Here is a 10,544-nt window from a genome sequence, read left to right on the forward strand (position 1 = left end):
AAGGGGGCAGTCCCTGTCCAGGCTGTGCCTTCCTGCCCCCATCTTTACCTGGCTGGGACTCTGGGTTCCACAGGTGACATGAATGGAGCAGAGCCTGGTGCTGTGTGGACTGCTGGCCCTGGAGGATGGTCTCTTGAGGGTCAGGGCCACTCGGTGCCACTTTAGGCTCACCTTCCAGGTACCACCTCCAAGTGGGCTGCCGTCACCAAAGCACAGCTTAAGGTGCAGCCCCTATTCTGCCTGAACAGGGATGGGGCAGGCGTGAGAGCAGAAAGCACACACATGAACCTCAGGTCTCAGAGCAGCAGCCCCAGATGGGGCCTCTACTTAGAAAGTTCTTCCAGGGGCCAGGCCCGGGGCCAGCCAAAACCTACCTGCCCCAGGGGCAGCTCTGCGGAACACCCCATAATAGAGCCCCCCGCCCCCACGTCAGCACCTTCTCTTTGGAAGCTCTAAGGCCGGGTCGGGGCTAGAGGGATAGGTTGCGGCAGGGAGATGGGGAGAGGCGGGGCCAATGGTGTGTCCAGGAGGAAGACCCGCCCCCCCAGCCCAGCCCCCGCTGTGCGGGAAGGAGGTGAAGGCTCTTCGTGAAGGCTCCAGCTGATGGGCGTCGCAGCTCTGGCCTGTGTCTGCGTCCGACCTGTGTCTTGATGCCTAAGCCCCCGAGGGCAGGTCGAGTGTTTTGTGGGAGAACTTCACTGTGACCCACTTCCGCGCCTCACACCCTCAGGCCCTGGGGCTCAGACAAACCTCCTCTAAGCTGCCAGCCTACGCACCTCCTCCGAGGGCCCCCAGCACACCCCTGTCCCATGGGCCCGTCCGGCACATGCGCAGGTGAGCTGGCACCCACCCAAGTAAGACTGGTGGCAAGAAGAGAGGGCCCTGGGTCTTGTGTTTGTTAGTTTATACCCAGACTGACCTTTAGGCTTGAATAATGAGCAGCAGCCCCACATCGCACTGAGCCCCACACTCCCGCTCATATGCTGCCCCCTACTGGCCACTGCTCAACCACCGTTTTCGGCTGAGCAACAGCTGAATGGATGCAGGATCTGGAGTCCCATTTGGGGGACAATTAACCCCTTTGTTCAGGGGCTCGAAACCTGAGGGTTCTAAAATTGGATAAAGAAATAACATCACCATTTTCACTCACCTCTGCCTCAAGTTTAGCATTTCCCCCAATTAGTGTCAGCCATAAATCACAACATCTTTAGCAGAATCTGTGACTGTATCTTTAGGTAGAGAAATCACAGATTAGAAATCACAAATGTTTTCATATCACAAGTACTGTAGAATATATATATACTTTAATACATAAAATATGTAGGATTACAATACATTTTATGTACTTAAAATCCTTTCTCGTCCATAGGCTTCAGCAGACAATAGCAGTGGGATCCAGGCCACACGAATAAATTGCCTAAGTTGCAGATAGGGGGAAGTAGACGATGGCTCTTATGGGAGGTCCAGGCTAAGAAGGAAGGCCCTGGGGGCTTGAGACAGCAGCTCTTTACCAGTTAGTAGGGAAGGCTCAGTATTTTACAGCTGGCTTGGCAGCCCTTGTGCACCCTGCAGGCCAGGCTGGGTACAGGTATGAGCGGTGGATCACCCTGTCATATTTGGGCTTTCCTGCTCAACCCAGTAGTAGGTTCCTCATGACACCCCTGGAAAGTCAAAGCAAAATTATCTGACTCTCTTCAGAGACAGAATCTGAGGCGAAGATCCAGCAAAACCCAGATGGACTGTCAAGCTCAACGGCTCATCATCACTGGGGCCAGGATGAGCTCCACCCCCACACTGCCTGCTTCCTCTTTACTACTGCCCAGGGACACTCTAGGTTCCTAGAGAAGCACCAGGAACCAAATGCAGAAAGTCGCACCATTAGCCACAGGACCAGTGCCAGAGGCCATGAAGACTTAATAGGCGGCAGGGGCCAAGGCTTTTCCCAGCCAGGCTTCCTCCAGACCCAAGGGACAGTGGCTTCTCAGGGTGAGTGCCAACCTGCTGCCTGCTCCAAGGATGGGGACCTCAGAACAGGGACCTCCCTCCCTGTCTGAAGGTGGAAGTGCAGCAGGCCCAATCCAGAAGTCAACCCCATTTGACTTAGCAGGTGCAGTGAGGACTGTTATTAGGGTGGAAGGACCCTCTTCCTGGTACTTGTATAGGCCTAAAAGTCCCTCTTGCTCACTTCTAGCTTCTCTGTAGATAAACAACACCAACACCCTTATTTGGGTGCCTGTATACCCTCATCTGCAAACCAGACCTACCCTCCACCCCATGCCCCTTCCTCCCCTTTGGGATGCCTGCCAGTTCCTGACCACTTGCTTCTTGGTGAGATTCTTTCTTCCCGTAGCTTCTAGCAGTCTACTCCAAAACAGGCTCCTGCTGCCACCCGTCTGGCTCCTCCTCCTGCCTCCACCACTGGTTCCCCTCCTCTTCATGGCTCTCAGCCACCCACTGGCCTTCCCTGGGATAACACACTCTCATTCAGTGACCCTTACCTGGGGTATGTGGATTATTAGCATTAAGTGTCCTATTAACTGGAGGGCATGTGGCATTCCTGCCCCTGCTTACTAAATGCCAGTAGTGCTGGTGGGGGACCCTGTAATCTCAGTTGCCATCACAGCTTCAGCAGTCACCTTGGGGCCAGGGACCTCCAAGGGTCACCCTCTCCAGCCTCCTGGTCTCAGTGCCCATTATTTCCTGTCTCCTGGCCACCTCCCCCAGGACATCCACACCACAGCAGGTCCCAACCTGAACTCCCCATTCCCTCCATCCCTGAGTTGGATCCAAATTGGGTTCCCAAGCCCAGTGACTGTACACAGATCCATCCCAACACCCAGGACACAAACCAGGGCCTCAGCCTCCATTCCGCTTGTCTCCAACCCCCTCATCCAATCACCACCAGTACTGGAGATATTGCCTCTTAAAAATCTCAGCTTCATCTATTTCTCCCCATCTCCACGGATATCGACCCACTGGTTCATCTAATTTATCTTTCACCCAAATTCTTGCAACAGCCTCTCAGCACCCCTCTTACCTCTGAAGCTTGGTAGTACATAGACTCTGAAGCCAGACTGCTGGGATTAAAATCCTGACACTGCCACTTAGCAGCTGTGCAAAGCTGATGGGGATGAGTTATCGTCTTTGGGACTGCTTTTTCTACAGAAAGGCCATAGTCATGGTGCCTTCCTCAGAAATGACTGTGAGCATTCTAAGTTAATGCACATACATCTCCCAGCCCCAGGCCCAGCACACAATATGCGTCGGCTAGTATTAGTTTCACTCTTCCCAACCCACCCTTCACTCAGCAGCCAGAGGTAATCCGACCAGGTCATTTGGGCTCACTTGCGTCCCCTCTCAGAAAACACAGCAGCGTGAGAACTACTGGGCTCCCCAGACCTGCCTTCCTTTCATAGCTTGTAAATATTCACTCTTTCTTGAACACACCTGATAAATCTCGCCTCCAAACCTTGGCTTCATGCTGTTTCCTATACTTGAACACTCGCCCCCCTTTCTTCCTGTCAGAATCGCCCTGAGTTTTCAAGTACCTGCTCTCCTGCTGCCTCCTCTGAGACTCCTCCCCAGGAGCCTTCAAGCAGGGTGACTCTTGCTCCCCAACGGCCAACCCATCTTGTCCTAGGACAGGTTTTTATTCCGTGTCTCACTCATTTTACAATTCCCAGCGTGCAGCCCAGGCGATGCCCCCAGCAAGAGCTCCACTGAGTCCAGCTGAGACCCACACTTTTAGCACCCTTAGGGGTAGTTACTGCCTCAGCCCTGAGACAGAGGTGGGCACCAGGCATCTCCAAATTAGCACCTGCAACAGCAGGGTATGAGCTCTCCACCCAATTCAGTTCCTGAATTTCCTCCATTAAAGAAATTACGACCTCTTTTGCGCCTGGGTTAGGGCTGAGGGTTATAAGCAGTGTTATATGCAGGGCAGCCAGGCCAGGGTGTCCCCCAAGGCAGCTGAGGGCAGAGACGACTCAAGGCCTTAGCCAGAGCCTCGTCTACCTTCTCCCTGTGATAAGGGCACTAGGCCTTAGAGAACAAGACCACCTGTCCCACACCTTCCCTCCCAGCCTAGAGTTGAGGGCCCTTGCCCAGCCAGCCTCTGCTCCGCCAGAGTCAGCTACGACTTTGGTCCAAAGCTTCCCTTCTCAGGGCCTGAGTCTCCTTCTTTATCAAGGGAAAAACCCTTTCCAGCCTTAACGTGTACTAAATGCTGACTCTAGAAGCTGAAAGTGGTGGCAGGGAACAGGACTGGGGGACAGGAGGTCTTTCCTGGGTGCCACATTATGCCTGTCCCACTCCCACACATGGTGGCCCATAGCCAAAGATCAGAAAAAGAGAAAAGAGTTTATTGAAAACTATATACAGTGGGTCCAGTCCCCATCACAAGCTGCAGGCTCGGCCAGGCCCTCCCACACCTCAGGCAGTGTCTCACCCCGGTGGTGGAAGCTGGACTGGGGACAGGGCCCAGACTCCCTTGGGAAGTCTGGCAGCCAGACCCCATCAATGACCTCAGTCTGTGGATTTACAACACTAAATGGCCTGTCGGTGGTGGCCAGGGAATGGGTCCCTGCCCTGACCTAGTCAGCCTGGATAGGGCAACTATTCTGAACCTTGGGCCTAGAAGGCCCAGCTAGGCTGTGTGGAAGTCCTGGCTACTCCTCTCACAGGCCTTCCTGGATGCAGAGGCAAACAGCCCCCCTATCACCCCACATCATATGCCAGGTCCCAGAGGCTTCACGGACATGGACTGGAGACATCAGGCACCCTCCCTCCCAACACTGACTCAGGGTCCAGGGCTTCTGGAACACTCCCAGGCAGAAGACATGGGAGTGAGAGGTGGCTGCTGGGGAGGTCACAAGTGAGGGCCCAGGACCCTCCTGTTTACGGGCTGGTTTGGGAGTCAGGGTGTCCCACTGTAGGAATAGTCTGCTTTGTTGTGCATCACCAGCCGGTCATCCACGAAGTAGAAACTGTCAGACTGTGTTTCATACGGGTGACGGACCATCTCATTGACTGCAAGAAAGGACCAGCCAGTTGGGGCAAAGGTCAGAAGCCCGAGCCACGCCACTACAGGGGCGTCAGGACTGTGGGACAGGGACAAGTTGAACAACCCCAAAGAGTTCCCCCAGCCTCTCCGGGCCCCAGGCTTCCTAGTGTGACATGCAAACAGTGGCCAGACACAAGAGACCCAGGGTGGGAAGAAGGGGGGTCAGACACCCCCCTTGGGCTAAGTCCCTCTGCCCATTCCCAGGAGGCCCTGCCCCACGCACTCAGCTCCTCGGAGAGCGGGGGGAAGTCATAGATGTGTTCACAGGTGTTCTTGCTGCTGGGGATGCAGAAGCCAAAGTGGAAGTCAAAACTTTTGAGCAGCTGGTTGCGGAAGTAGTGCCTCTCTATCATGCGGAAGTTGTTAACAGGTTTGTCTCCCACTGTGAACTCCACCCTGAGCGAGAGAAGGGGACAGGGCTGACTTGGCTTTGAAATCAGGACAGACAGCCCCTAAGGCAGGTTCAATGAGAACTCAGAGGGGCTTGCTCCCACCCTCACCCTCACCCTCAGCCCCAGCCCGTGCCCCCACCACCACCCAGTGACTCACGTGGCTCCCACCTGCCTCAGGCGGAGGAAAGCAGGTGTGAACTGGTAGCGGACAAAGCGCCCAGCACTGGGGTCCAGGTCCCGCTGGTTGATGGGCAACCGCTCTGTAATGTACCCCATCTGGGGCTCAGTGGGCTTCAGGCTGGAGTCCATGCCCACCCAGGAGTCCCCACTATCTGAATTTCTTAAAACTCCCTCAGGAGATTCTGATGTACATTGAGGGTTCAGACCTTTGGCCAAATGGTTCCACCTGGGGGTTCTAGGTCAGCAGGTCACCAATTTCAACTGAGGTTCCTGGGGCCTCTGGGACTGCAGTTCCCAGGCAGGCCCACAGGGGGAAGCTGGCAGGGACTGTAGCGGCAGGACTCTCCCCACAAGATGTCCAACTCCAGGAACAGATGGGAAGGAAAGGACGACCCCTGCCCTGGCAACTCCTGAAAATGCTGGGGTCCAAGCCCCAGCTATGCTCTTACTCCTCTACGGCCTGAGGAGTTCCTGGGCAGCCCACCTCCCTCTGTCACTGGCCCACCCAGCCTGCTCACCTGAGGCTGGGGGCTTCTTGATTTCAAAGAGGACAGTGCCTGAATCCATGTCCCGGATCTTGAACCTGACAAAGTCGATCTTGTAGATATTCTCCTCGGGGGAGCACAGGTAGTCTAGGGGAGACAGGCAGCTAAGCAAGGAAGGCACTGTCCCAGAAGACCCTGCTGCCTGCTCAGCTTTGTGGGACTTCAGCCTAGCACCACTTTCTCTTAGCCCTAAGGTCACAGCCTTCCAGAAAGAGAGAATTGAGCTTCTGCCCTGGGGGAGCCCCGACAGTGTGGGGGAGACAGCTTTGTCACTGGGATCTAACAGGTGACAAAACAGCTCCTTCCTAGTGATCTCTGGAGTCAGGGCGGGGCAGGGTGGGGAAGGGTGAAAAGCCAACTCCTGGGAATTCTCCTCTCCCACCCTGAAGTTGAGGATCCTTACTCCAGCCTCTGCTTTGCTGTGGCTGGCTCGGTGACTTTGAGCCAAATGGGTCTCCAATCTAACGCCGAGCCCCCAGCATGAGAGAGGAGATGCAGCTCTGCCCTTGGGGGTCTCACCCGAAAGAGGGTGTCATAGCTCCACCTCAGCAGAGACACAGTCCTTCCCTGAGGACACCCCGCTCCCACCACACAGTTGCCCCAGCAACATCTAGGTGTGTCAGGCAAGGACGTCCCCTAACCTGGAGAGTGCTGGGTGTAAACAACCCCTTCCCTGTTCCTCTTACTCCCCACCCCCTTCACTCTCCAGAAGCAGCTTATACAAGCCCAGGTCCCTTAAGCAGCTTAGCCAAAGCTCCACTGACCCAAGGCCACAGCCTGGAATAGTGGGGGAAGGAGGCCACCTCTGCTGCCACCCACTACTGATCTCCAAATGTGAGTCTCAGCAAACAGAGAGAACCCCCAAAGGTCATCCACCCAGCCTTGGCTCCGAGCCACACCCACAGAGAAGCCGGGTGAGGCAAGGATGAGGGCGTGGCCAGTGCAGCAGGGGTGCGCATGGGGAGTCCTTGGGCCCAGAAAAGGAACCAGAAACAGTGGTGAGTCCCGCCTGAGGAAGCTCAGGAATACCAGGGCTTGATCCAACCCTCACTGCTCTTCCAGCAGCAACTGCAAGTGCTCAGGAAGGCCCTGGCAGCAAACTGGGGTGCAGTGGGGGCTCTGGAGCTATCAGCCTGAGCAGCATCCTCCCTACAGAGGCCCCAGAATGACCCTCCAAGACGTGGTCTACCTCTGGGGCAGGAAGAGGAAGTGAATGTCAAGTCATTCTCTCTTCCCCAGGCCTGGGGCAGCCCCCTCCAGGAAGCCCTCCAGGTAGCCACCTGGAACCTTGGAGTCCAGCAGGGACTACACAGGGCTTGAGGAGGGGCCTAGCCCTGGCCTGTCCACCACAGCCCACAGTGGAGAGAGGGCAGGAAGAGGAATGGAAAGGGGCAGCCCCTACCTCACCCCATATACACCTTATTTTCACTAGAAAGTAAGTACTAATCCAAAGGTATAGATAGAAGGTGCAGTACATAGAGAAGGAGGTGACAGAACTGGGAGCAGGATGCTAAGTGCCCAGCTCTGGCTCCCTTAATGCCCTTCCTTCTTCCCCCATTCTCCATTCTTCGGAGCGTCTCCCCTCATTGGGGAACTTCTTGCAGCCTGACCTCAGTCTTTCCTACTACAAACTCAACCTATCAATCCCTTTGTCCTTAGAGGAAGTGGGCAGAGGGGGGAATGCCCATGGCTCAGAACACTAGGGAAGGATGGGGCCTGGGACCAGGGTCAGGCCAGATACGGGTTAGAACACAACCGCTCCCTCCCCCGCAGTCGCAAATAGCTTCCTAAGCCTGCTTCAGGGACCGGTAATCCAGGAGGAGCAACTTCAGACCTCCGTGATTAGGACATAAGAGACCGGGGGTGCCAGGATGGACAGCCCAAGAACCCTGTTCCTAACTTCTACAGAGGAAAAGGCTCCCATGAAGTCCCTTTCCCTGCTGATCCCCCGCAGATGCCCCATCTCTAAGGGCTATGAATTTTCTCCAAATTAGGAGACATGGTGGGTAGAACATGAACTAGAAACCCCAGTAAATGCAAAATAACCTCTAGTTACCCAGGACCCAGAGAGGTCAGCCTGGCCTCCAGACATCCTAATGAGAAAGTTCTCTACCCCAGAACTAACCTGAATCCTAAATGCAATTACAGCCCAACTGGCACCAACATCAGTCTGATCCAGGCCCCCTCCCTCTACCAGTGCCTGCTTGTGCCAGGCTGCTCAGCACTCTGTCCAGAACGGCGGCTGCCTGGCTTGAGAGGAGGGAGAAGTGGATCACCAGGGACCCAGATGCACAGGCCTAGACCTGCCATCATGGTTCCCTCCACGGCTCTGTCCGGCAGCCTTGGCTCTGCAGCTTCTCCAGTACTTGAGCCCACTCCAGCACCTGCCCCCACCCCAATGGAGGGGTCCCAAAAGTTGTTCTCACAAAAGCATCCAGGGCAGTATTACTGATGAATGAGGCCAAGGTGAATGGCCACTGCCTCAAAGAACTGCCTTCTGTGAAGCTCAGCCATCACCTCGGCCATGAGGCTTCCTAGCCCTTGTTCCCTTCCTATGGTGATCCCCTATCCTGCCCTGAATGACCAGTTGTCTGCCTCCAGGCAACAGTCATAAGCAGTCCTGTGGGGCCCTCAGTACTATTGATAAAAGAGCCCTATTTACAGAGCATGCACAGCATGCCAGGCACTGTGCAAAATCAGAGAACTTATTTTCACCACAGTTCTATAAGGTAGGTGTCATTATCTCCATTATTACAGATGAACATGCTCAGAAGAGTTACTTTCCCAAGGTCATACAGCCAATTAAATGGCAAAGCTGGGACTTCAACCCAGAAGTCCAGCCCAGAAACTCAAACACAGAGGATGGGTCCCAGCCTAGACTAAGGGGAGGGGAGGGGCATTAACTCACTCCCTTGGGAGTGCCCAGAGTCAACCCACTGAAGCTTCCTACTCAGGTTTTTTCTTGGGGAGGAGGATGCCCCCAGACTTCCTGGGGAACCCAGGGTGAGGGCATTAATGGTCAGGAAGACCTGAAGGTCTCAATGCCACCTAAGTAACTCGGCTTCCACCTAGCCTCCGGGTGGGGACTGAGGGTAGACTGCACTCAGGCCCTCTCAAGATTGCAGAGAAAGGCTTCAAAGGGCTCTGAAGACTCCATGGGAAGGGGAGGTCACAGTTGCAGCTGCTACCCTACTTCCACCATGGGAAAGGGGAATATACTCCTCAAAAAGGAAGGAGGGGGTGGTGGTGGAAATAATTTCTAAAGGGAGAGGAGGGGGGCACAGGGATATTAAGGAAAGTGGGGACATGGCGATCTCAGGCTTGGAGGCTTGAAGGGTAGGGGACACAAGCGGGGCGGGCGGGGGGTACGCCGGTCGGGGAGGGGAGACCGGGAAAAGGGGCGGGGGCCTACACTCCGCGCCCCTCGAGGGACCCCTCCCGTGCGCTTTCCCTCCAGCCCGCAGGCGGCGCTCCCTCGTCGGTGCTCACCGCCTGTGATCCGCTGCAGCCCCAGTACGTCGTCGGGCCCTATGGGCTGCTTCCTCTGCAGCGGCCCTATCCTGGGCCCTGGGCCTGCCTCCGGCTCCGACTCGGACCCAGACTCGGATTCCGCCTGCAGCTGCGGTTCCGGCCTGGGCTCCACGCTCGGGCCCAAGGCCCCGGGAGCCGGCTCCGCCCCCGTTCCGGCCCCGTCGCCGCCCTTCTTCACCTTCATGGCCTCGCTGGGCCGCAGCTCGCCTGCTGCCGCCGCGGGTGCTGGCGCCGGCTAGAGCCGAGAGAAGAGGGCGAGTCCGCAGCCCCGCCCCTCGCCGGGGCCCCAGGTACCGTCCCGCCCCCGGGGCGGGCCCGGGACTGGCCCCGCCCACAAGTGCGGGCGCCGCGGACCCGCACTGTTTCCCCAGGATTGGGAAGGGGCAGGCAGTGGGCTTCATTCATTTTTTTTATAGCAGCTTTCAGGAGTTGGCAACCTCCTCCTTACTCGCTGTGCCCCGGGCACAGCCCGTCAGTCGAGTTCCTGCCTCGGGGTCTTGCCTGGGATGCTCTACTCCCACAGGGCCTGTTGTCTTGGCTCAGCTCAAAGGCCCTCCCCTCACACGCAATCTAAAGTACATACCCTTAGTCACTATCTGATCAGCCTGTTTTTTCATTCTAATGTATTATCTGAAATAAGTCTTTTTCGCTCACTCCTCAACCCCCTGAAAGTCCAGTTCCATGTAAGCAGAGTTCCTGTCTTTGTTCTCTATAATACCCGGGCACCTAGCACACGGTCCACTGTAGCCTGTGCTCAATGTTGTTGTTTTTTAATTTATTAAGGAGTCAGGATCTGAGGGCTTACACTGGCACTAGCTATTCTCTCCCAGATCT

General features: G+C 55.9%; 1 protein-coding gene across 1 annotated transcript; it reads right to left on the reverse strand.

Moving 5' to 3' along the window:
• Positions 1-4,340: 4,340 nt before the first annotated feature.
• Positions 4,341-9,968, reverse strand: UNC119 (unc-119 lipid binding chaperone). Its single transcript, XM_017659964.3, has 5 exons — positions 9,669-9,968; positions 6,153-6,266; positions 5,612-5,714; positions 5,286-5,458; positions 4,341-5,028 (listed from the first exon to the last, which is right to left on the reverse strand). Exons 1-5 carry the CDS (start codon positions 9,892-9,894, stop codon positions 4,916-4,918), a joined length of 729 nt encoding a protein of 242 aa, XP_017515453.1. The 5' UTR covers positions 9,895-9,968; the 3' UTR covers positions 4,341-4,915.
• Positions 9,969-10,544: the final 576 nt, after the last annotated feature.

This window comes from Manis javanica, chromosome 4 (genome assembly GCF_040802235.1).
Source record: "Manis javanica isolate MJ-LG chromosome 4, MJ_LKY, whole genome shotgun sequence".
Lineage (NCBI taxonomy): Eukaryota > Metazoa > Chordata > Mammalia > Pholidota > Manidae > Manis > Manis javanica.

What these genes read in the sequence shown, in the direction of transcription:
- UNC119 (XM_017659964.3), bottom strand. Translation starts at nt 9,894, where the DNA reads ATGAAGGTGAAGAAGGGCGGCGACGGGGCCGGAACGGGGGCGGAGCCG. An exon ending in CAAGAAGCCCCCAGCCTCAG is followed by an intron (nt 5,715 to 6,152) that starts GTGAGCAGGCTG and finishes GGTACATTACAG; the next exon opens with AGCGGTTGCCCATCAACCAG. An exon ending in CTGAGGCAGGTGGGAGCCAC is followed by an intron (nt 5,459 to 5,611) that starts GTGAGTCACTGG and finishes TCTCTCGCTCAG; the next exon opens with GGTGGAGTTCACAGTGGGAG.